The 25,886-nt window shown below is 44.0% G+C and overlaps 1 protein-coding gene and 5 non-coding genes across 6 annotated transcripts; 1 reads left to right on the top strand and 5 right to left on the bottom strand.

Moving 5' to 3' along the window:
* Positions 1-415: 415 nt before the first annotated feature.
* On the bottom strand, positions 416-487 carry Trnaq-cug. Its single transcript has one exon. It is a non-coding gene; the product is annotated as a tRNA-Gln (tRNA).
* A 4,495-nt stretch (positions 488-4,982) lies between these two features.
* Prss16 (serine protease 16) lies at positions 4,983-12,510 on the bottom strand. Its single transcript, XM_028776233.1, has 12 exons — positions 12,417-12,510; positions 12,176-12,342; positions 11,328-11,427; positions 11,071-11,200; positions 9,679-9,802; positions 9,424-9,501; positions 9,285-9,332; positions 8,511-8,801; positions 7,635-7,776; positions 5,657-5,836; positions 5,437-5,582; positions 4,983-5,321 (listed from the first exon to the last, which is right to left on the bottom strand). Exons 1-12 carry the CDS (start codon positions 12,481-12,483, stop codon positions 5,265-5,267), a joined length of 1,530 nt encoding a protein of 509 aa, XP_028632066.1. The 5' UTR covers positions 12,484-12,510; the 3' UTR covers positions 4,983-5,264.
* A 4,648-nt stretch (positions 12,511-17,158) lies between these two features.
* On the bottom strand, positions 17,159-17,231 carry Trnav-aac. The gene has a single exon. It is a non-coding gene; the product is annotated as a tRNA-Val (tRNA).
* A 2,371-nt stretch (positions 17,232-19,602) lies between these two features.
* Positions 19,603-19,675, bottom strand: Trnar-acg. Its single transcript has one exon. It is a non-coding gene; the product is annotated as a tRNA-Arg (tRNA).
* Positions 19,676-20,739: 1,064 nt separating this feature from the next.
* Trnas-cga lies at positions 20,740-20,821 on the bottom strand. Its single transcript has one exon. It is a non-coding gene; the product is annotated as a tRNA-Ser (tRNA).
* A 4,134-nt stretch (positions 20,822-24,955) lies between these two features.
* Trnav-cac lies at positions 24,956-25,028 on the top strand. Its single transcript has one exon. It is a non-coding gene; the product is annotated as a tRNA-Val (tRNA).
* Positions 25,029-25,886: the final 858 nt, after the last annotated feature.

The raw sequence follows: 25,886 nt of genomic DNA, 5'->3' as shown, positions 1-25,886 counted from the left end.
ATTTGAGGATAGAGACTTTGCGTCAAAGAATAAAAACAAAACCCACAAGAAGGACAAAATATTGCTTTCCCGACTCATTAACAAGATAAATTCTATTTCCAGTTTCCATGACAGCCAGGGATCTGTTTCTCTCGGTCTTCAAAAGTCGCTTCCTCTTGCTCTCCTCCTTCACCCCGCCCCATCCCTAGTTATGAGTAGATTTCTCTGGAGAGTTGCAGCTTTCTCCTGCAATTCCTTTTTGATGTTTCTTCTTTTTCTTTCTCCCTCTAAGAAACATACTATAAACAAGAATAAAGTCACTTAGTTGTTGAATGGAAGGTATTTAGTTCTACTAAGGTGAGGTTGTTAGGAATTAATTTCAGAATATCAATTTAAATGAAAAAAAAAAAAACAAATTGAGTGATAAAAAAGTTACAGGTCCCACCGAGATTTGAACTCGGATCGCTGGATTCAGAGTCCAGAGTGCTAACCATTACACCATGGAACCATACAAGACACACAATCTCTTTCAAGTCTCTCCAGAGATTTGACCAGAAAAGATAATTTGCTTTCTTCGTTTCTACCACCCCCCACCCCCTCGCCGCAGCCTCCGCCGCCACCACCACCACCACCATCATCTTTTTATTCAGTCTTTGTAGCCTAGGGTGGCTTCAAACTCTCGATAACCCTTCTACCTCAACTTGGACGGGGCTTCTCTCCCATCTCATGACCTGAATCCAAACCTCCTAATTTTAACAGAAAACATTGACTTCAAGGACCAGTAGCTCTTCCCAACATCCACCTCTGCCCAAGGTTTCCTACCAAGTAAGTGGTTCAGGAATCAGAGCGCCGGGAAAACGGGTGAAGTAGCTGAACAAGACAGAGGTCCTCCGGCGTATGGAGTTCTGTGATGTCTCACTCAAGACTCAGCCACCCAGTGAAATCGACAGACCGGGAACGTGAAGACACATTATGGGGGGAAGTATTTTTGCCAAGTTCACAGTGATGGACCGAGACATTCGTGTTTGCAAACACTGAAATAAACGTGCCAGGATTGCCAGACTTAAGAAGGGTCTACGCAGCCCTGTGAGTGACAGGCTCAAGAGCAGTACGGGCGGGGTCCTATGCAAGGAAACTGAACGTGAGGAGACCCTCGACCACCTGCCCAGAGGCAGCTCCTGCCTCAGGACTCCCTTCTCACAGGCTTACTTAGGACTCCACCACACGCTACAGACAGAGATGGATTGCAGGGTAAACCCTGCCTCCGCTTGTATGTTCCTGTTAGTATTAAATGGCCTGACACAATAATTGTAACACGATTTTATTAAAGAATCGTGAGCAATGTTTTGTTCGTCGGAGTTCAAAGACGCTCCCCAAATGGTTTGGGCTCGGTTCTCCTCAGTGAAAATCCGCCTGCGAACCAAGACGATGTTAAGCGCAACACAAGAAAAATTCTAGGAGATCACCTCACTGGGTATCGCAGGTAAAGTGCAAACACTTCCAGATTCCTTTCTGAGAGCAATACTGTGAATTGTAAACCCTATTCAGTAACATCATACAGATCCTACAGTTGGAGGACCATTTGCCTGTGCCAATAACTGACAGAGGGAGGGCACCGGGACGTCTGGTTCTGTGTGAAACTAGGAACCCCAGGGCTGGGGATGGCTCAGCAAGGTAAGGTAAGCGTCATAATCCCATCACTGAGCAGGTGAAACCGGAGTTCAAGGTTAGTTTAAGGATATACATTGAGTCTCAAACTTAACAAGCGAGAGAGTCATTAATAATAATTTTAACAAAGGGAAAAAGCATCTCACATCGGACCATGGCTCTCAGCAGCCACCTGCCCTCTGCTAGAGAGTCCCTGAGGACTTCTTGGGGACTAGGCACCTGGCCTCCAAAGTTGATTTTAAAAGTTTAGGTTCATCTCCCTTGAAATGAAGCAAAGGCTTACTAAAAATAAAAAACTTCAGAAAGGACGTATTTGTGAAAAGGAGGACATTGTCTCCATCTGCTTTCAGATCGAGGGGTTGTTGAGAGTCAAGGGAATGTGACATCTGCTTTGCCATATAACATTTATCCGGCTTGTTCTTTCTTTGTTCACAAAGAGAAATTTTCTGTCTTTCCTGAGTTCTCCAGCACTATTTTTCTTCTTAAAATTAGAGCTTTCCCCTTCCCCCTTCACTAAGACCAGCAATAGGGAAGTCTGTGAGCCATACTACAGGACACATTTGGGAGAAACTTTCTTTCCCAACAGCTGTCCAGAAATTTTGGGCTGCTTTTCAGGAGGTATTAAACATTCCTTCCATCTTTTCCTGTTCGGGGTTATCTGACCATTGGACATTCTGAAACTGCCATCTTGTTGGAATCAGAAAATTATGGAGTGGGCTGACTTTGAAAATAGAAACTGTCCGTGGCTATCTTCAAAAGAATGACACAATACTAAATAGACACTTAGACACCACACCTCTCTTCTTGGCTATCAGACCGTCGAGACAGTGCTGAGAGGAGGAAAAAAAAAATGTTGGGGGCTTGGTACCAGACAGAAAGGGAGTTTATCTTTCCAGAAAGAGATTTCTTGAAGTTCTGAGAACTTATCAGTGATGGTGATGGGTAGGACCATCCTTAACAAGGACTGCTTAGTGATGCACACTTTATTGTTTTATTTAAAGCTGAGTCTCTGGCTCAGAGGTAAAGGTGCTTGTGGGGTCCCACAAGGGAGAAGGGAAACTGACTGGTGAAAGTCGTCCTTGAACACACAGCTCCAAACCCTCATAAATAAATGAATGAAATTAAAGTAAATAAGTGGTTGAACCTCGTGCCAGGACCTGCAATATGGATGCGAGGCTGGGCGAGGAGGGGCAGTTCCCTGAGCCTGTTACGATTATAAATGTGGCCAAGGTGAATAAGTCTCCCTTTTAAATTTTTCACCATTGTTGTTTAATTGATGTAGGTTGACTTGTTAGGGCTTCAAGGACCCAGGCTCTGACCCTAGAACTCCAGGAACAGGTGTATTCTATGACTAGCAGTGCTTGAGGGTCAAAAAATGGAAGTTTGGGAGAGTGTCTTCCAGGCAGAGTAGGGTCTAGGAATAGAGAGGGTAAGGTCAGAATGAATAGTGGTCTGGTAGCTTTGAAGGGAGCAACAATTCTAAAGCCTTATGTTAAAATACCACACTAGAGAGACCTTAGACAAGGGCCAATGACTCAATGGAACTGTGTCTGGTGTCTGACTGGATCAGAAGGTTCTAGGTTAGTTCCTGACTGCCTTGGTTATCTTTTTAACCCAGTCACAAGAACATCTTTATTCAAATTGACTCTTGTTTTAATGGATACTGATGAGAATTCCCAGGTCTTTCAGTTGCTGTGAAATGGACCCTCCAGGTATCGCTCTTCTCCCCAAGACAAATATTGTAGTTGCTTAACTAGAATGAGACTTCAGAGGTGGCAAAGACAATTTAAGACATCTTGAATTTCAGGTTGCCTCTTTCTGATTGGGAGAGGATTTTTATACCTGCAGATGGTTTTAGTTTAAAATAAAAGGAACTTTGAAGAAAATAAAAAGGAAAAAGGAAACTATGTGGATTTGTGGGTGTCTTCAACATTTTTCTCCTTAGGGGATTGTGATTCTCACTGGGAAGTGCTGAGATTAGAGCTGCCTGGGGGGTGGAGAGGGGACAAGACTGCTGCCTGTGTTCTGCAGGTCAAACCAGGACTGGACTTCCACTCCTCAGCCCAGCTCCCAGTGGCAGCCTCTGAAAAAGCTGAACTGCTGGCAGTGCCTCCCAGAAGCTCCTGTTCTGGGAGCTAGAGGCTGGGCAGATCCAGGCACAGGCTGTGGTGCCCTTTAAATAAGGAACTCAGTCTTTCTTTGTATTTCACCCTCCAGATCCTTAGGATAGGACTAAGCAAAGATCAAGCCGGGGTGGTGTGGGGAAACATAAAGTTGAACGATTTAACAATCAGGCTCTTCCTCCAGGTACAACTTATTGGAGTTGGTCATGAATGAGTTAGGTCATGAATGCTAACCAATTACCTCCGACCACACCTTTGCCTCTTGCCCCAATTCCTGAACAGGAGAAAGAAAGGGTGTCCAAATCTCGTTAGGACTCAAGCAGCCGAATAGGAAAACATCTTGTGTAATTCTACATGCTAAAAAAACACTTAAAATGTGACCATCCGAAGCTTTTGTAAGATTATTCAAATGTGTACTGTGGAAATAAGAAGACTATTTTTGTTATTAAGTGTATAAAACCTCTACCTTTCCTGTCATTACATTGCTAAATGGAACTTTTTAAAACATGCATGGGTGTGTGTTTTGTCTCCATGTGTGTCCGTGCGCCACATGGAGAAACGAAAGACTACTTACTCACTTGATCTGTTAGCTCAATTGGTGCCAACAGTGCCAAGTTCAGGGTGAGCCCCTCCCAGGCTAACAGTTCTGTGCAATTCACACACAAGTACCACTGAACTCCAGATTGGTTGTTCTTATCTTCCTTTGCCCACTCAACTCAACTGTGTTTTAGAGTCCCCGAAGTTCAATTTTTTTCTCTCCCACGCAATGTTCTCTCTCCTGTAACAAGAGCTGGGAACAGACAGCTGTGTGGGGTAGAGCACCCCAAAGCAGAGCATTCCCTGCTTAATAAAAAACTGGGGGAAGGGGATTAGAAAAGCTAATTAATCTTAAATCTTTCCAAGTCAGTCCTGGAATCAACCTCTTTTCTCAAGTTGCACAGATCTACAAGGTAAAGGAAAGATATTTCTGTCTTCACTTTTGTCCTGTGGCTTTCCCTGAGTTGCTGAAGCTGGACGAGATTACACATTGCGGGCAAGCTGGCACTATGGACTCCAGCACATGCTGTTTTTCCTTGACAGGAGTTAGATCTGGATTTTTGTGATTAGTAGACATGAGCAGTGCTTTTGTGTCTGACTGAAAAGGCTAATGTCAGGCTGACATATCTACCAGACTTATATATTTAATGCAAATAGAGCATTTACAATCATCTGGGCTCCAGCATGGAGAGCCACATTTCCCTGACATTTACCATACAGAGTATCACTACCTACAAAGGACAGTAATCATTTGGCTACATCTATATTGATCTGTGACAAAGAACTTCTCATTGGCAGTGAGGATGAATTGAGAACAAGCAGGCAGAACAGACACCGAGTCCCAAGTCTAGGGACTTCCTCCTTCCAAACCAGCTGTTTTCTCTTCTACAGTGAAGAAAAATGCCAAGTTGCAGTTCCTGTGATGGAGGTGGCAAAGGGCTGGGTTTAGGTCCCACATCAATTCTGGCTCTTCTTTATATCTTTGAGCCAGTCCTGTAATTGCTGGAAGATTTTCTGTGAGGAGATGGGGAACATTCTGGAAGTCAGAACTCAAAGCACCAGTAAAAGACAAGTTATACAAACAAGTATGTAAGTGAGAATATAAAACACTCCAAGCCTTTTCTCTTACCTGACGTCCCAAGCGGAGGCTGGGAGAGTCTGAAAGCCTCATAGGTGCCATATCGAAGCAATGGGAGGCACTAGGAATTAGAAGGGCTGGCTCAGAGGGTCCTAAGTCCTGTGTTACACTCAGCACATGCCAGGGATCTGTGTCCCCTGAAAAGAAAGGCAAGGATGGTATTGTGCTGGGACTACAATGCTGTAGAGCCAAGCTCTGGGGACATACTCACCATTAACAAACAGTACTTGGGTGGCTCTGGGGCTCTGGCCACCATAATAGGAGTTTGTCTGGGTCACAGCCAAGGCAACAGATGCAGGTGAGAGACCAAACACTTGTTCACACAGATCTAGCTGGAAGGGCAGTGCTGGGAGCTGGGAAAAAGGACACTGAAGACCCTCACAGGTGACATCTGTGGAAAGAGAATGTGTTAAAGTGTGAAGAATACATACAGCCAGCCTCCTGCTCTTCTCCAATAGTAATTTATAGAACACCCACAGTAGTGACCTCATGGGTTCACAGTTCTGCCAAATAGACCCACACATTCCACATCATTACATTCCCAAGTGACAGGGCTATGATAGGAAAGAACAGGAGGCAGGGCTCCTAGAGAGAACACAGTGGGCTCAGAGAAGGCATCCTGCAAGAAGGACTTGAGTTAGGATGGGCGAGCCACACAAAAAGAAGAAATAACCAATAAGGAAAAGAGAAAAGTGAAAGTGCAAAGGTTTAGAGGGAAGGGGGAATCTGGAATGACTGCTTCTCAGATCGGATGTCTGCCCTGCTTAAAATCCCTATTTCACAGTGTTCTGGGTAAATCGTACTTCCTTGGCTTCACATGAATTCCTTCCTTCACATTTGCTGACCACCTACGATGCACTCAGACATATGTCAGGCAATACTAGGCAGAAAGTAGCAACCAAAATAGTTCCATGCTCTGCTGATATAGCACTCGGAAGGGGAGATGGAATGCTAGCAGGTTAGAATACACTAAAGAACATAGAATAACAGAAGTGGGACATGGTTGCTGTTTTGTTTTGTGTTTTTGTTTACAGAGATGATGGAAGATATTTGGGGAAGGGTATCTTGAGGTGAGACAGGAAGATGAGCAAACTTTACAAAATGGGGGAATGGATCACCCTAGTACATTGAGCAGGATGTGACAAATTCCTAAGCTGTAGGGGGCTGATATATTGGGCATCCCAAAATATGCAAAGCTGTGTTATAACAGCAGTAATAAAAGTACGGTTACTATTCTCAGTTTATAGATGTGGAAACTGGCCAATAACAATTAGGCACTTGCCTAAGTTTGTCTAAGAGTGCACAAAATGGAAATGGAGTTTGGATATTCTACTTCATGCCACTACCCTTACTTGTCTTCAGAAAATGTAGAAAGAATGTGGAATTCAACTCTAATCTGGGTGTGGTAGCATAAACCTGTCATATCAGCACTCAGAGGCTGAAGCAGGAGGACTGCTGTGAGTTTAAGGTAAACCTGGGGCTACCTGGTAATACTCTGTCCCCCAAAAAGAGAACAAAGGCTTAACTCTGGGGTGGGATGACCAGAGTTGACAAATGATACAGGATACCTACCTTCAGATACACAACTCTCCCACACACTAGTTTTGTACATGTGATGTATGATGGATTATTTTTGTTTCTTTTCTGTAGATCAGATTTTAACTAGTAGTCATCCTGCATTTTTTGCCCAGCTACTTCAACATTGGGTCACTGAAATGCCATCCCATATTTAGGAAGATTTCTCTGGCTATGGTGTATGAGTCAGACTGCACAGATAAAGTGCAAGCTTTGAGGCTGGAAGTAGCCTGGGATCTGACAGCAGTGTTCTGTGCCTCCATCAGGACCACAGAGTAAGAAGTAGAGAACAGGAAGATTAAAAACTTGTTCAAGCTGCAATGTGGGTAAGACTCAGTGATTGACAGGACATCCAGACAATGGGCAAGAGGCACCAGGGTAAGGTTTCTAGCCCAGTGACTAAGAAAAGTTGGAGATATTCTGGGACAGAATACAGGAAGCACAAGGAAGGAGCAGCCATTTTATGTTGAGGCCTGAGTGTGAACTGCATGCCAAGTGGCTGTTTACTCTCTCCAGTCAGACACTTTTGTGGTTACACAAGCTCTGTTAGTTGTGACCATGAGTTCAGACCATCTATAAGATGCTTTGGTTTGGGAGTTAGGTAGGTCACTTACAGAAGCCAAACTCAGTGCATGTCTGGTACAACCACTGCCTGTCCCCAACGCCAGACACTTGCGGTTCGGTGTTGCTCAGCTGTGCCACTGTCTCCGCTCTGGAAAAGCTTAAACATTTCTGTCCCATGCTTCGCAGGACTGTCTAGAGGAGAATACGTACATGCATGTATAGGTGCATTCCTACATATATAGCTGTATTCCTCCTCCTCTCCTAGCAAGCCAGGGCCACAGGCCTATAGTAGGGCTACAGATCAAGCATGAGGAGAAGGGTAAGTTCCTGAGGTTTTTCTGGGTGTCAGAAGTCAGTGGACATCCACCAGAGGTGGCCTTTGTAGCCTACATTCAGTGTTTTATCATCTGTGAGACCCCAGGCAAGAAGTAACGGTTCTACTGGTTTACTCTTCTGTAAGTGGGGCAATAATAGTGCCTTTCACCTGAAAAAATTAATGAAATAAATTTTGTGATGTATTCTTAAAGAACTTGGTCCAGAATTAGAGTAGGAAAAGTAATGGTGGAATTGTAACTGTAGAAGGGGACGTGGTTGTGGGGGCACTCCTTAACTCTGATCTCAGAGCTCCTCAACTCTTCAGGTATAAATACTGTCGTGCACTTGCTGTTTGCCAGACACTGCTGTTGCCAAGATCACACAACAAGACAGAAGATAAAATAATCACGGCCTCTACATTTGTATACTGTGTGTTTAGCAACTGATTACTTAAGATAATTTTACTATCAGCCGGATGAAACATGCAAGCCTTATTATACAGATAAGGAATCTAAGGCGAAGGGGGGGGTCGGTTGTCTGAGCTCAGTGAAGGCAGACGCGCAGCCTTGATCCGTTAGCCTCTGGCTTACATGCGCGGCCGGGTGGCTTACCTGCACAGCCCGGCGAAGCCCCAGGTAGGGCGTGGAGTGGCTGCGGTTTCCCCAGTTGCCGAGCAGGAGTCCACAGAGCTGGCGCACACTTAGCGGCGCTCCCGCCTGCCCATCGTACTGCACCGTGCCTCCCACCAGCGCCTGCAACGCTCCCAGAAGCTCCGCCTGGTCTTCAATAAGGTCCAGGGACCCACAGGCGCCTAGTTCCTCCCTCAGCACAGCCTGGGTCGCCGGTCCTGCACTCAGCAGCCGCTCCACCTCCGCGAAGGCTGTGGAGACCGCCGCCAGGCACTTCGGAAACCGAGAAGCGACGTTCACCGGGGCGGCTTTGATTTTTCCTCTTTGGAACTGCATCTTCTTGGGGAGGTTCCCAACCCTACTCCCTGTCCTGTCTAAATTTTCCCTCCCAGTCTCTCGCATCTTTCTTAGGTTGCGACCTTCACTCAGGTAGACCAGTCTCGAGCTTACTGGAGGCCCCGCCCTCGGTGACTCCGCCCCCAACCCACCGCGCCCCTCCTCGGCCCCGCCCTCTACTGGCTCCTCTCTCTAGCCCAGCCCTCCCTTCCCTCTGCTTTGGATTCCCCCCTTGCCCCCCGCCCCCAACGCCCGGCTCTCGACAGGACGCCTCCTCTCTAGATGCTTCGCCCAGTTTTCAGTTCCTGGGTTAAGGTCTTCCTCAACCCAGCTGTCCTAAGGCTGGTCCCCATGCTGGCCCGGTTTTCCTCGGGCTCTTCCCATTCTCTCGCCTTCCTCCGCACTCTACAACCCTCCTACCTCCAATGATCCGCCAATCGCGACTTGAGTCAAGCTTCTGGCCACCACCTGCGGCGTACGGGAAAGACGTCGGGAAAGTGCAGGTTTGGGCTGGACTCCGTTCCCGCTCCCCCTCTCCCTGCTGCCACTGAGCTCTTACCTGGTTATAGGCGGAGAAGTCCACTACTGCGCTTAGCGGTGCGGAGGAGGCGACGGCGGCGAAGACTAGGTGGGGGAACTAGGAAAGGAGGAGCATCAACCTAGTACAAGAAGGGGTGCCTGCGCCCGGTGCCCCTCTCCAGCCCCAGTGATGTGCATGGATAGGGAGGAGCGTGGGAGTACGCTCGCGCTACCTCTGGTCCGGACCCTGCAGGCCGACTTCCCCATCCCCGCCCACCCGAGGAGTTCTGAGGACCTTCAGCCGGGTCCAGGTCGCCAGCGAGCCAGCGTAGGAGCCTCCGAAGCAAATCCAAGGGCTGGAGGAAGACACATTGAGGAGGCCGGAGAGCTCCTGGCGAGCGGAGGCCACGTCAGCCAACCTGCAAAGGAGCCAAAGTCGAACCCTACAACGTACCCTGAGGGCCACTGTGTAGACCGATACCAAGGGAGAAGGCCCATCCATTTCCGGCGAGAACGGAAAGTTTCCTAGCGCGTTAGATTAAAAACTTAAGCAAAAAAAAAAAAAAAAAAAAAAAAAAAAAAAAAAAAAAAAAATAGGGAGAAGCCAGAGGCAGCTGAGGAGGGCGCCCCTTCTGGGGTTCTAGGTTGTATGGGCTAAGGAACTGGGGACTGGGAGAAACCCAAAGAGAAAGCAGAAAGATACTGGGACATAGCATCCTTTCTCTTCCTCAGCTTTTCTGAGGTCATTCTAAGTCATTGAGTAGCTGCCATGCGAAGCCAGTTGAGCTTACTGGAAAAAAAAAAACTGAGATGCAGAGACAAAAAGAGATGGAAACAAGGCCGGGCAGTGGTGGTGCACGCCTTTAATCCCAGCACTTGGGAGGCAGAGACAGGAGGATTTCTGAGTTCGAGGCCAGCCTGGTCTACAGAGTGAGTTCCAGGACAGCCAGGGCTACACAGAGAAACCCTGTCTCGAAAAACAAAAACAAAAACAAAAAAAAAAAAGAGATGGAAACAAGACAGGGACAGTCGGGGAGACCAATAGAGGAAGAGAGGAGCCTCAGTGAAAAGGAAGAGATGAGGCTCGTTGAGAACATTAAAGCAGGTGCAGGTGAGAGGTTGGGGAAAGAGAAGGTGGGAATGAGCAACAAAAGTGGGGTGCATAGAATAAGAGACACACAAGTATCTGGGAGAAGGCCACCCCCTTTGGACGGAAGCGTTCCAAAGCCTGAGACTGTCTGTCAAGGTAGCAAGAATTGGAGTAGCTGAGTTAACTGCGAACCCAGTGACTCCTATAAAGACTTTCTTCTGAGCAGCAGCAGATGTAAGGGATGAGCTTGGAGAATCCTGATCCAATTTATGCTAAGACAGGATTCCTGTTTTCTACATGGAAGTCAAGGGCAGTCACAGAGGATGTGGCGATAATGTCGCTAAGAAATTCTGGTGGTTTGGAATAGTGGTCCACAGTGAGAGCTTTAGCATTCTTTGGACAGAAAGACAAGAATGGAGGGCGAGAGAAAGATAGAGATAGGGAGAGATGGCGTTAGAGATGACAGGAGAAAGATGAAGAACACAGAGAAGAAAAGTGAAAGCCAGAGACTCAGAGGCTAGTGGGCAGTCGCAGAGACACAGCTGTGGAGACTAATAGAACATTCTAGTCCAAACACCTTCTGTATCCCCAACTCACGCATGGCGGCTGGACAAGTAGCGAAGCAGGGCCATATCCAGGCCCCCAGCAGGCATACTCAAACCATAGAATCTATGTTCCAGGCTTATCACCAGGGCCCCCCAGGCAGGGGCCAGTGCGGCAGGATGCCCTGTGAAGAGCACATGGTAGAGAGGTGGATGTGAGTTGAGTATGAGCTAGGGAGTTTCTCAGGTCTCACATATTGTCATCTGCTGTCCCTCCTGGTCAACACCAGCTCACCAAACCTTGCTTCTTACCTGCCATCACTGAGCCAGGCCCAAGGCTGCCCTCACCTCCGATGTGCAGAAATACTGGTGCATCTTGACTAGTTCTGTATTGATCATTCACCCAGTACCGCTAGGCATGGAGATGAGGGAAAAGAAATGACAGTGAAGATCCTGACTCCCTTCCCCCTCACTCCAGCCTTTTTTTTCAAGATTTTCCCCTTCTACTTAGTGGCGTCCTAGCTGGGCTTGTCTAGAGTACATAACTATAGAGGTAGATATTTGAAGCCCTGGGATGCACTGCCCAACTTGCTGTGCTTTTGCAATGTGTGCAATAAAATATTTTTCCTTAAAAAAATAGTAGATTTTTGTTTGTGTTTTTATTTTTAAATCCTCAGGACAGAGGGACCTGGCTGGTGCATGGTAGGCCTCTGCTATTTTGTGAAGCAGTACTTACAGAGTAAGTAAGTAGTGGCTAACTTGGTTTAGGAATGGTGTGGCAACCTTTGGAGGTCATATACAGAGAGGGCAATGAAGAGGGGTAAATTTGTTTATTTCTTTTTGTGATTTTGAACACCTGTTGTCACTACTGATTTCAAGGCTGGTTTGGAGTTCTGCTACATGTTAAAATCTGCTGGTTTTTTCCCTCCCTGGAGATAGTCTTATGTCACCCACATTGGCCTCATACTCACTATGCAGCCTGGGATGACCTTGACCCCCCCAATCCTCCTGTCTTTACCTCTCAAGTTCTGGGATTACACATGTGCAGGGCAGAGCAGAAAGCAAGGAACTGGGGCTGGAGCTGGGCACACAGACGAGGTATAGAGTGAGTTGACTGACAAGAGAATGTTGTGGACATTGGCCTCCTCTACTAGCCTCACCTGCAGGAAGGTTCGTCTGTCAGATGAGTTGAAGGGATCCAGTGGCTGTTCTAACCACCCTTGTTTGGGGACAGCCCCAGGACTGTGGCCTACGCCAAAGCCTGGGTGTAGGCTAGAGCTCTCCTGAAACTTCTGAATGTGTTCTCTCAGGCGCCTGAGAAGCAAGGCTGTGAAACAGGAAGACATGGGTGTTAGGCTGGGCTCTTTAAGTCTCCCTATTTGACCCTCAACCCCATCTTACCTGGAGCTGATAGTCCCCAGAGGGAAACCAGAAGGAAAATGCCCAACCGTGGAGCCTTGACTGCCATTCTCCCCAGTATTCTGTGTTAGGAAGGGCCCAGGCACTCTGCTCTTTTTTCCATCACTGAGAGCCTATAATATGTCCCCAGGGCTGGGCTTTGTCTTTCATGAGAAGCTCCTGTTTCATTTGGGATGCCTCTCCTGGCAGGTTAGGCGTCAGTGGTAACTGTTAAAGCATAGCCAGACGCCAGAGTCTGTAGAAGCTGATGACATGGCAATACTCTCTGCCCCTAGGTCCTCCCTCCTCACTCTGCTCCCTCCATCTCCTCTTCTGGTGTTTCCTTCCTCCTTGCCACAGTCAGCCTTTTCTCCACTGATTTCCCATCCCCCATTTATGCTTTCCACTCTTCCAGTTTCTTCCCTTTTACCTTAGTACCTCCTCTTGTACCCCCAGTTTCCCCTTACTATTTTTCAGTCTTTCCTCTGTGTCTCCCAGCACGTCCTTGGTCTCCTAAGAAATCGGTTTCCCCTTTGTTTATTGGTCCGAAATTTTTACCTTAACTGTTTCCAGGTTTCCCATGTCATGTTCACCACTCTCTCTGACCTATAATCCTACCATTCTTTCCTTAAAATTCCGTACAGTGCATGAACACAGCAGGTTAATGCTGCCTCAAAATTCTTACCCCTGTCTGTCCTCTCCATGAGTTGCTATTTCTTCATAAATCCACAGGGCTTGCCTCCCTAATCATTAATGTTCAGAAAGATCTGAGGTGATTATCATTTTTTTTTTCAAAAGGCACGATGATCTGGGATGTGGTTTGGTTGGTAGAATGTTTGCCTAGTATGTATGGCACCCTGGGTTTAATCTCCAGTACCAAATTAGCCAGGTGTGCTGATTCAAGACTGGGACACCTGTAATCACATCACTCGGGAGGTGGAGGTGAGGAACAGAAGTTCAGTCATCTGCAGCTACAGATAGCAAGTTGGAGGGCAGCAAGGAATACAGGAGAAAAAAAATAATTGCCAAAGGTAATTACTATCTTTATCCCTTTTAGCTTGATGGTTTATTCCTCTCAAGGCACTGTGAAAGAATTTAGATCTTTAAAAATTATGTTTATGAGTTCTTTGCCTGTTTGTAGATATAGATGCACTATGTTTGTACCTAGTGCTCAAGGTCAAAAGAGGAGGTGAGGTCCCCTAGAACTAGAGTTACAGAAGATGGTAAGCCACCATGTAGGTGAAGATTGGCTTTTCTCAAAGAGCAACAAGTATTCTAAACTGCTGAGCCATCCCTTCAGTATGAAAAGTAGTATACATATTTTCGTGTATATATAGCTTGCTGTCCCTCTAACTAGAAAGTCAGCTCCAGTCATGTTGGGATTCTTCTCTCTTCTTTTGCTAAACACTAAATTCCATCAAACATGTACATTGTAATTATTTGTGACAACAGTTCTTCAATTAATTTGGCCAGGTCTTCTTTAAAACTATATCAAAGATTTGATGACTTCTCACCTTCAGGGCTCTCACTTCTGATTACCATCTCACTGGCTTGCCTAAGAAGCCTCTTAAAGGTTTTCCTCTCTGCCACATGGTCATTTCCACTTAGCAAACAGGAGATTCCATTAAATATGAGCCCAGCCATTCCCTCCATGGTTCAGGGCACACTCCTGACTGCCCATCTGACTCAAAGTGAAATATAGAGCATTTAAAGTGGCCTTTGAAATCACGCATAAACTAACCACTGTTGTTTTCACAGTTTCATACCAAGCCCCTTGTTCTTGGGCTCATTGCTCCAGCCACACTGAATTGCTTTATATTTCACAAGTTTGCCAGCTAAGCCTTTTTCAAACTTTCTACCCCCAAGTGTTGGTAAGTTTTGTTTGTTTGTTTGTTTGTTTGTTTTTTCTTCACCATTGCAGATCGAACCTAGGGTCCTGAACAGAAACACACAAAAAAGGACAGAGGATACAGTAGGTAGAAAGGATGAACTCTTTGTGCTTCACCGAGAGTGAGTTCTAGTCTAATGCAGCATCATAAAAACTAGCTTGAACCTGCCTTTAGAAGCACTTAATGAAAAGTGTGCTCATCCCATTGCCTCCGACAATCACTTTCAACAACCATATGGATCTTCTCACAGTGATTGTATCAAACTATTCAGAGTTTATAATCTGCTCAATAATTTTAAGATGATGCAATAGTTTACTTTTATAAGGATAAAATAATTTTATGCTTACAGTAAAGAGGAAGCCTAACTTTCAAGACAATCTTACAGGAGAATGTACAACATACTTTTCATTTCCATGGAACGGAATCAACAACTAAGATGGAAGGATATACGTTAGAAATCAACAAATGCTGGGAAAAGAATTTGAAGATGAAATGAGAACTGAACGTAGGGAACTTTTCACTGTGATCTGTTGACTGGAGTCCGTGTACTGCATCACATAGTTCCAGGACCAGAGCAAAGAAAGTGGGGCTGAAAAGGGACCACATGCAGGGTCAACATTAGGTAAATTCCTGGTGGTATTTACACACAAACCAGATATATTTCTTAGAAATATACAGAGAGAAGACTTGATCATTACTTATGAATCTGTTTGCAATATCGACATTCTCAAAATAGGAAAAAAATTCACTGATTCAGATTACATTCAATAGAGCAAATTGTAATTTCACAAAACCTTTACCTCAACCAAGTCTCCCTCACTGTCCTACTGCTACTGTCCCCCGACAATAGTAACTGTCCCTTTTTCAGACTTCAATGCCTCCTGCAAATAAGACTGGCTTAAGCTACTTAAGTGACAGCATGATGAAACAACCAAGTACTCTGCAAGTCTGTCCACACTTTACTTTTATACCCTAAGTCTACAAAAATCTTTTTCATTTTGTTTCAAATGGAAGCAATATATAGCTTTCAGAAACAATTTCAGAGATTGGGGGCACGAAGGGAAAGGGGGTAGGGGACTACAGAACATGAACAGAGAAACGAAGACTGGGCCAGACATTTAGATATTCTGATTACTTTAACAAGGTCATCTTCAAAAAAGTGGAGCAGTTTAGATTCATAAAGGCTAGCGAACAGGTTAGAGGGGACCAGGGTCAGAGGCTGTCGGGTGTTCTCCAGGCACTGAAGGAGTTGGGGAGAGGGTTGTACTGGACACGATATCTTCAGAAATTAGCTTGGCTGATTCTACACACACACACACACACACACACACACACACACACACACACACACACGCACGCAAGGAAGTTGCCAAGTTGGAGTGTTTGGTTTTAAAATTCCTGGTGGGGGCAGGAAATTCCTGAAAGCAGTACATTAAAACAACAACAGCAACAGCAACAACAAACAATATTGGAAATGAGGAAGGAGAGAAGGAGAGGGATAAGGTTTTAAACATTTAAATATTCTGAAGGTTGTAGCTGTGAACTACAAAAAAGAGGCAATCAAGTGACAGTTTTTCCTGTTGTTCTGCTCCGCGGGTGGGACTTCACCAGGAGGTTCTTCCTAACTGATACTCTTCAGGCTTCCGAGACCTCACAAAATCGTGGGAGAAGGCGGAGGGCGGCTGCTAGGGCACTGGTGCAGAGCCCTTGTCAGAGGTAGGTAGTTGGTCTGCAATTGTCCACTCTCCCCAGTGCACTGACTTGATGTTTGGTAAACTGCTAGTTTATCAAGATTCCTCGCCGTAGTCATCAGAGTCACCTCTTCTCCGAGGCGGCTCGATGCCACGACGTCCAGCTACTCCTTTGTGTATGCTACTGGATATGTTCCTTTGTTTATGACTGGATTCCATGATGCCTTCTTTCTTTGGTGCGATGGTAAAGAGCAAATAGTAGAAGCTTAGCTCAAGTTCTCTTAACGTCCGTTTCTGTGAGCTCTGATGAGAGGTTTGTCTGCCCCTGACTGGTTGCTATCTTGATAGCCCTCCACTTTCGGTTGGTGTGATAGTTATCATTTATTTCCTACCGCTCACGTATGCACAAATACACATGCAGAACACAGGCGAGCAAGAAGCATTTCTTCACCCTTTAAAAAATATCAGCAGTTATTGTTCAAGGAAAAGCAGTTATTCTTCGAGCTTAGAATAAAAATAAACTAGTTATGAAAAGTGTGTATGAAAACTACAGTGTAAAATGACTAAGCTCAGTTTTGCATCGTTTGTTTTAATTTTGTTTTTACTGGAAAAGCCTCCGAGAAGAGCCTCCGAGCCTTGGAGCACTTAGTCAGCACCCTCTCAAAAAACAGATACCGAAACAGAAAACAAAGCAAAATAAAAGATACAAAATAAAACAAGCAGGCAAGCAAGCAAACAAACAAACAAAACCGACTTTGGAGTCAAGCGTGGTTACTCCCACCCGTAATCCTAGCACTTTAGGAAGCTGAGGTTGGCGCTCACTTAAGGCTCCCCTGGACTTGAGAATGAATTCCAGGCCAGACTGTTTTGAGGCTTACAACAGAAGGCATGGAAGCCTGAGAATGTAAAGTAACCTGAAAATGACTGGAATAAATCTGGAGAGAGCTCATTTGCCACCAGCGCTCCTTAAAGATTGGGAGTCCCTTTAAGCCCTATGGGCGTCTGTCTCAGAACTAGAGTAGCTATCTGCGAATGAACCACCCTCTGTGTCAGGAGTGGTTAAACATACGTGGCTTCTGCTATTTTTTTGTTTGGGAATCTTTGGTACTAGGAAGAATAAAGCAAACTTCTGTGTAGGGATTTAGAATTTGTAAAAAACATCACGTGTTTCCGCCCGGTTTCGAACCGAGGACCTTTCGCGTGTTAGGCGAATGTGATAACCACTACACTACGGAAACACCCCGGGCTTGTTCCTTATTTTTCTGAGCTAGTTAAAACTAGACCCTACTATTTATATACTTTTGATTCTTAAATTTAAAAGTTTAAATTAAAACCCAAAGTCCAACTGTTAAACAGGTAAAACCTCTATACAGCTACAATGCTAGAGTATTTGCTCATTTTTAATTTTATTTTTTTGAGACAAGTCTTGGGATGATCGTGAACTCTAGATCCTCTTTCCTTGATTCTCAAGTGCTGGAATTACAGTCTAGCTAGCATCATGGTACCCTGCATGAGTGGTGTTCCTATTTCTGAGCTTTGAGAGTTCTTGATATATTCTCCAGTGCATCTCAGCCATGAGGTACATGCTTTGCAAACACCTCTTCTAATTATAAAACCTGCCTGTCTGCCTGTCTGACATTCATAGACGACTCAATTCATCAGGTTTTTTTTTTTTTTTTGAGAGTCGTGTTAATCTATGTTAGAGAGATTTTTCTTCTTTCTCTATTTTCAGCAAGAATGTGAAAATTTCTCTGAGTAGGTGAGACTATGAACCCTATAATTTCTTTCTGCTCCACACCGTGTGTGTGTGTGTGTGTAGGTTAGCTCGGTGTTGGCACAGAACACCAAATTCTCAGCACAAAGGAACTTTATTACTCTGGAGGGACAATAAGGGTGGGAGCAGCTGCCCCTGAGTCAGATTAAGATACTAGCAGGTGTTTCTGCCAGAATGGTTTTTATGGAGAAAAAGGGAGGTCTGTGCCAGGATGAGTTGCTAAGTCCTCGTTGGACATGTTAGCCAGTGTCACCAAATAATGAATTTTGATTGCTGGACCTTGGTATTGCTGGACCTTGGACTCTCGGGAATTGGTCACTAGACAAACAAAGGAATAGATGTTCGGGGCTAACTTTAGGAATGTAATCTAAGGGTTTAGCAAGGGAGAGGGAGGGAAAGGGAAAGGGAAAGGGCAAAACCTGCTAGCACCATGTTTGCCATGCTCCGGCCTGTTAGAGAGCCCTTCACTTAGAGTCAGCAAGTTATTATAATTATAAAATACAGAGTTGTATTTCCTTGGGAGGCTGTCTTGTCCTCTCTTCTGGGGAGCTCATTTTTATTTTCTGAGTGTGAGTGAAATCACATGTTCATACGTTCAGGTCTCATTTCTGCCTGGATGCCTTTCCTTCGATTTCAGAGTATATTACTAGAATACCTCAGCTCATATATGGTTCAAGAAATTAATTATGCATCACTCAATTACCTGCACTCTTTAAGTTAGGAGGGCACTTCAGGTTTCAACACAGCGCTGCGTGTATGCACAGTGGACAAAGAAACACAGGAAAATTCTCCCAGTTTCAAGTTCAGTCGGCCTGGTCATTTTGCCTGATTTACAGGCATCTTAGCTTGAAGAAAACAGACATGGAGGGAGAGGCGATAAGCGAGCCACCCGGAAACAGCCGAAGTGCCTTGAGGAGGCCAGAATAGCTGCATTCAGCGACACTACGCACGAACTACACTCGCTGTGGAATCTGTGGGTTAGCGATGATTCTTCTCCACGAGAAAGGAGAGAAAAGCCGAGGTACTCCAAACCTTTTCTCTCCTTTCACGCCGTCTACCTCAACAGAGCATGGAATAGACGAAGTCTGGGCGCGGCGTAAGGTCTCGGCTTGAAGCTCAAACTATCTGATATGGATAAGATATGGAGAATAGAGTGCATATCGCAATTTAATTTTAATTCAATTTAATCTGTGTTCCTTTCCAGTTTCGCCTTGACATCCTTTTCGAACACTTCTTTCCTTCTCCATGTCTCAAGCCTCACGTCCTGGAAAACTTTAGAAGGTAGATCCACCTGCTCAGACACGGCCCCAAAGCTACACTTCCCGGTCTTCCTATATTCTCCGACTCTTAGTTTTATCTGGGTTTTGTCTAGGATCGTTTTCAAATATGAAAGTCTCAGTCCGCTTTCTCGAGTCAGTCTCAGTTCCTACTTGCACCAGTCTGGGAGGTGCTCAGAGACTAAGTATAGCCAACTGCGGAGCCCGGCCCAGGGCGGGGGACTGGTGGTTGGTTACGAGCCAATAAAATATTGATCAATTTTTAATTTTTTCCTCTGCTACTATGATTTTCAAAATAAAGTTCAGCCTTTTAAACTGTTCAATTCAATGGTTATTTGTATACCTGTATTACAACACTCCAGGTTTGGTGGTCTGGACAATTCATTTCAATAATAGCATGGAGTATGTACCTTTTGTATTGACTTCTTTTTCTCAACACAATGCTTTCCAGTTTCACCTATTTGGAGATGTTTCAGGGCTTTTCAAGACTTAATCTGTTTGTTTTACGGATTTGAATACTTGGACAGAAATTCCTCCCTTTTATAAAATAAGTGAGGTCGAGCCAGCCAGGAGTCGAACCTAGAATCTTCTGATCCGTAGTTAGACGCGTTATCCATTGCGCCACTGGCCCGCCATAGTGGGGGAAGTCTACTCTATGTGTTATTAGCTGCAACATTAAATTAATTATAGCCCTACGCTCAAGCTAAGTAAATTCAACGAATGTTTGATTTGCATAATCTACACCACTTGTGTTACAGAAACTCGTCTTTCCATCTTTGCGATTTCCATTGTTAACATACGCAGTTGGTTCCTCTGACGTAAAGCAACCCCCTACCGCCAGCCCTGTTGACAAAATGAAACAGTAAAACAAAACCCACTCTTTCCTCCTCTTCCTTCTTCCGGCATCTCCTCATTTTACTTTTAGATGTTTAGAAACAGTATCATTCTGTATCCCTGACGCCAATTCTTCTGCCTCAGCCTCCTGGAGTTCTGAAATTACATGTGTGCGTCACAAAGTTAAGTATTTTACATTTTACAATCTCAGTTCATGCAGCAATTTAGAAGTTCAGGGTGCAGTTGAAAATTACGCTAAGCCAGACGTGGCGGCACAAGCCTTTAGATCCCTACATTCCTGACTTACCTAGAGAGTTGTCTTTAAAATATAAAAGAAAGTTTGGCTGAATATTACTTAAGTGTTCAATGTGAGCGAAAACACTTAAAAATGTACCTGTAAGAAGAGACAAAGGTTTTCTGGTGCAGCTAGGGGTCGTCAGCCTTTATGCTGAACACTGCTGTGTAGCGTGCAAACCGCTCTGTGTACTTACTGTCCCTTTAACTCCTTTCCACCACCTGGCATATCAGATGAGCTCTGTAATTCTACTCGGTTTTGGATCCCAACAGTTTTTTTGTCTTTGGTTTTGATTTTTTTGTTTCTTCTTTCTAAATACCACAGAACTGTAACTATTTAAAGTAACCATTTGCCTTGTTTCTCCTCTCCTCCCCTCCCCTCTCCTCGCCTATCTTCTTCTCTTTTTTCTTTCGTTTTTGTTTTATTTCTAAACCGAAAGTTAAAAATAAATAAATAAAAAGTGAGCACGCAGGAAAAAAACGTAATTTTACTTGGTTGAGTTTGTGAATTGATAAGGTGACCTGATTTCCAGGAACAGGTGTTTTCTGAAAAGCAGTGGTCCTATACGCTGTGAGCAGGATTTGAACCTGCGCGGGAAGAACCCATTGGATTTCGAGTCCAACGCCTTAACCACTCGGCCATCACAGCTAACTTAGTAGTCTGTTCTGTTAAGTCATTTGTATATTAAACAAACAATTAAAAAAAGATTCTCTGAAGGCAAACTAAAAAATACTCTGAAGGCACTGGACACTGTAACCTCATCAATGCCAGACACTCCCATCTATTAGGAAGTTTCCTTTCAACAATTCACAAAAGACAATCACTTCATCAAACCCTAATCAGATCTCTTTCCCAAGTCCTACTCAAGTTGACCCTATCCCTGTAGGCGTTTTAAAGGAAAAACAATATTCCAGAATACGAGAATCTCTGGTTTTAGTCTTCTCTTTCCCACATTGGTTTTTTTTTTTTTTTTTTTAATATAGATTACCGAGTTTTTCTTCATAGATGTGTTAGGGAATAGAGTTTATGTTAGTTGTATGTACATTTACAATCTTAAATAAGATTGCTTTCCCCACACAACTCGAGGAGCTCTGCTTCCAAGGGAGACAATTTGTTAAGTTCTATCCATACTCAAAATTTATGTGCCTCTGAGGCAGTATTTCTACAAATGTGCAAGATATATTTGCACATGTGAGTGGTTTTGCTGGGGTCAAGCACGTTCTCTTTTGAATATTCAGGATTGGGAAAAACATCAGCAATATGTGTTTTTAAAAATAATTCTCTTGTTAGTGTTAATTAATTTAGAATAATTTAACCTGGTCCTTTTTTTGGTAACACACACACACACACATTTAAATACGAATATTTAAGAGTTAGCTGTAGTTATATACCTCTAATCCTAGCACTTGAGAGGTGCAAGTGGGAAGAGCATAAATTTTAGGCAATCCTCTGTTACATAGTAAGTTTGAGGCCTTGTCTCAAAAAAAGAAAAGAGAAAATGAGAATATGAGATGTGTGTGTGTGTGTGTGTGTATCTATCTTTAATATGAAATCAAAGTGTTTTGAGTATTACTATAAGAGTATATACATGTATTTACATGGGAGATCAGACTTTTTTTTATATATAAAATATCACTCCAAGAGCTGGACATGATGGCATACACCTTTAATCCCAACCCTTGAGAGGCCATGGTAAGCAGATCTCTGAGTTTGAGGACAGCCTGGTCTACGTAGAGAGTTCTAGGACAGCCAGTGGTATGTGCAAAGAAACTGTCTGGAAAAAACGAAATCTCAAGAATGGATAATTAAGGAACAGTTGAGTCAAGATGGTTCCTTCAATGGCTTTGAAGATTCTGTGAGATTAAAATAGTAAAATGCACCCTGTGTAAACCAGTGTCCCTTTGAGCATTAATTAGGATACGTTGCATGCTATCATTATTAAAGAGTTTGTCCTTTATTAAGGTCTGAGTTCTTGGGGTGAATTGTTGCTGAGAGGAATTTTTCAGCTATTACAGTATAATCAGCTTTAGATGTCTAGCAGGATGCCACAAACTGGAAGGCTTGTATAGCAACATGTATTTTCCCAGAATCCTGGAGGCTAGAAGTCCAAAACCAAAGTGTTGTCAGAGTCAGGTTTTGGCAAGGCATCTCTTCCTGCTTTCTTCCTATGCTCTTATGAGATCTTCCCTCTGTGTATACATGGGGGAGGTCTCTGATGTCTTTTACTTGGTCTTTTACTTTTACTAAGGACACATGCTGCACTGCATTACAGCCTCACTTTGAGACCTTATTTAATCTAGTGCCTGCGTTTGGTCCTATCACTCTGATTTCTACTTGTCTCAGTGGCTGCAGGATTTACTGTGATGTCTCCTAAGAAAGAAAGTGTCCCTGTAGCGCACACGAGGGCACCAGAGCTGTGTGCATGAGTATTTCTCACAACAGTGATGAAAGGTCCTCTGGTGAAGCTCACCGTTCTCAAGAAGATCCTAGATCTGATATAAATCTCATTTTAACCTTTAAACTTCCTCAGTCTGTAAGTATTTTGTTTTACAGAGATATTTCATTTCATTAGGTTGAGTCATTCTAACTGTGGCTTGTGCACTAATCAACCAGGAATCTCAGAACCATCTCCCTTCCCCTTGAGCTGTAGCACTGCATCAACTGAGTTTGATCTGATGCAATGTTCATAACACTTCTCCATTGAGCCCACACCCTTAAAGACCATTCTCTTTCAGATTTGTATTAGCACACATTGGCAAATTTAGCCTGGCATGCTGGCCTGAATCTCAGTAGCTAGGAGGCTGAGGGAAGGGGAAGAGGATTGGCACAAGTTCTAGACCAGCCTGAGCTACAATGTAAGGCCCTACAAATGTATGTATGTATGTATGCATGTATGTATATTTGTGTGCATGTATGTATGTTTGTATGCATGTATGTATGTATGTTTGTATGTATGCATGTTTGTCTGTCGGTATGTATATATGTATATATGTATGTTTGTTTGTATGTATGATGACTAAAATGATACAGTTCTGGTATGTATCACACCTCTTCAAAGGTCACACTTTGACTTTACCTTCAAGAGTCAGCAACATATCCTGGGGACTAGCGGGAGAGCCTCAAAGGACAGCTCCAGCTGCTACCAGCTATCACTATGAGTCAAAAGCTGGAATCAGAGAATCATTTCAGAAAATGTGGTTCAGGAAGGTCATAGTTTCCATCTTCCAATCTAACTTAATTACAGATAAAAGTTCCTAAATTTCATCAATACCTCAACCCAGACAAGCATCTCTCATGTACTAAAATTCCCTGTTTTGCCCACTATACCCATGTCTGTGGGGGAAGAAATGTCTTTGCTTGCTCACCACTAGAAGACTCATGACTCAGGCTTGTGAAAGAGAGAATAGATAGACAAGAGAAAATTTATTGGTAGTATTAAAACAAGATTTAAAATGGGTAGTGGTGGTGCATTCCTTTGATCCCAGCACTTGGGAAGCAGATGCAGGCAGATCTATGATTCTAAGGCCAGCCTGTTCTACAGAGTGAGGTCTAGGGCAGTCAGGGATATACAGAGACATGTTGTCTTGAAAAACCAAAACCCAACCAATCAAACAAAAACCCTAAAAACAACAACAAAAAATTCCACCAAGATTTATATGGTATTGGATAGGGGTGCACATGGGTAATACCATTACCAAAGCAAGTAAGAAAGCAAGGAAGGAAAGAAGGAAGGGAGGAAGGGAGGGAGGAAGGAAGGAAGGAAGAAAGAAAGAAAGAAAGAAAGAAAGAAAGAAAGGCAGACTTTAAGGATTGGTAGTCCCAAAGAAACAGGCAAGCCATGTTCGGTTTGATGAAGACAGGCTAATTATTCGGATAAGAATATATGATCAGGGGCTGGAGAGATGGCTCAGTGGTTAAGAGCACTGACTGCACTTCCAGAGGTCCTGAGTTCAAATCCCAGCAACCACATGGTGGCTCACAACCATCTGTAATGAGATCTGATGCCCTCTTCTGGTGTGTCTGAAGACAGCTACAGTGTATTCATATATAATAATAAATAAATAAATCTTTAAAAAAAAAAGAATATATGATCATATGATAATAAACTGGGGCTGGGTGGGCCCAGTTTATTATCAAGGTTTGATCAAGATTTGTACAGATTATTTTCTGTGTTCTTGAGTACTTCTCTTTGAGTAATAAAACAGCATTATGACACTATCGTGATTTTACAAACTCGTAAGAGGACACATGTTTAGAGGCCAAAGGCCATGCCTTTCTCTATCTTAATTCTGTTGTAGATGGTAGCATTCTTTCAAGGTTTCTTTTGTATCTGAATTTTCCAGAAAACTGGCACAAATGAGTTTGTCGAGTTGATTGCTTGCAAAGGAAATAATGCTTATAGTTGCAAGCAGCGCAGAGGGCCTCTGACCCTCTCCTGGGCTCAGAGTGTGCACTTCAGATTCCTAAGAGTCGTTTTCTGTCGGCAAGAATGAGCATTCAGGTGCGTTGAACCTACGGAAGGTAGCGTGCGGAGTCTGGAAATCCTCTTTTGCAGAATGTGTCCTTAGCTTTGCTTGCTCTCTCGGAGTTTGAAGAAGTAGGCAGCTGGATAGAGTCTTTGCTTGGCTATTATTTATAAACATAGAAGAGAGAGAGAATCTTACTGCTTATCAATGGTGAACACCTCTCGACTGGCCGGTAATAAAAACCCAAACCTATGGTAGTAAGGAGCTTTCTCATTTACACATGGGTGTGACCACCGGAAAGCAGTGCTACTGTGTTGTTTCCGTAGTGTAGTGGTTATCACGTTCGCCTCACACGCGAAAGGTCCCCGGTTCGAAACCGGGCGGAAACAGCTAAGGTTTTTTTTTTTTTTTTTTTTTTTTTCCTTTCGTGAATCAACTTTTGTTTGGATCATGAAAATACATTCCCCAATGGCCGGTGCTCTGAGACTTGCTCTCCATCCTGTTCAGCACAGTGCACTCTATGGCTGAAGAAGAGTCTACCCGCGATTCTATGGGTCAACGGCTTTGCACCAGGGCCGAGGTGCATTACAGGCCAAGTCAGCTTTTGGGAGCTGGGAGGTGGACGAGTGGTCTTGGAGTGAAGGTGGGGCGGGACACCAGGCCCAAAGTAACACAGCCACACGGCACCGAATACAGATTACAGAATCTTAACAGGTACTCGTCTTTTTTTAACTTAAAAAAAAAGGCATTTATTTAAAATTATTCTATTTGGTTATCAGTTACATAAATGCTATCTTTTAACCCAAACAGGACTACTAGTATAAAAGTGACTTAGTAATTAATATAGAACTAATTGAACATAGGAGGATATAGAAAATTAGCACCTGGATCAAAGGTGCAAAGTAGAAGTGTTACAAGCCAATATTCCTGTCTTCTTCTGGTTAAGAATTAATTAATCAACTAATTAATTAATTAATTAATTAATTAACTTGAAGGCAGAGTCTCACTATGTAGCCTTGGATGACCTAGAACTCACTATGTAGACCAGGTTGGCTTGGTACTCACAGACATCCAACTCTCTGCCTCTGGAATATTGGGATTAAAGACGTATACCTTCATACCCCAGGGTTTTTGCCTTTCTTTTCCTGCCTTCCTGCCTTCCTGCCTTCCTGCCTTCCTGCCTTCCTGCCTTCCTGCCTTCTTCCTGCCTTCTTCCTGCCTTCTTCCTGCCTTCTTCCTGCCTTCTT

Source organism: Grammomys surdaster, unplaced genomic scaffold, assembly GCF_004785775.1.
Source record: "Grammomys surdaster isolate TR1022 unplaced genomic scaffold, NIH_TR_1.0 267, whole genome shotgun sequence".
NCBI lineage: Eukaryota > Metazoa > Chordata > Mammalia > Rodentia > Muridae > Grammomys > Grammomys surdaster.
This window is presented reverse-complemented; position numbering and strand designations above follow the sequence as displayed.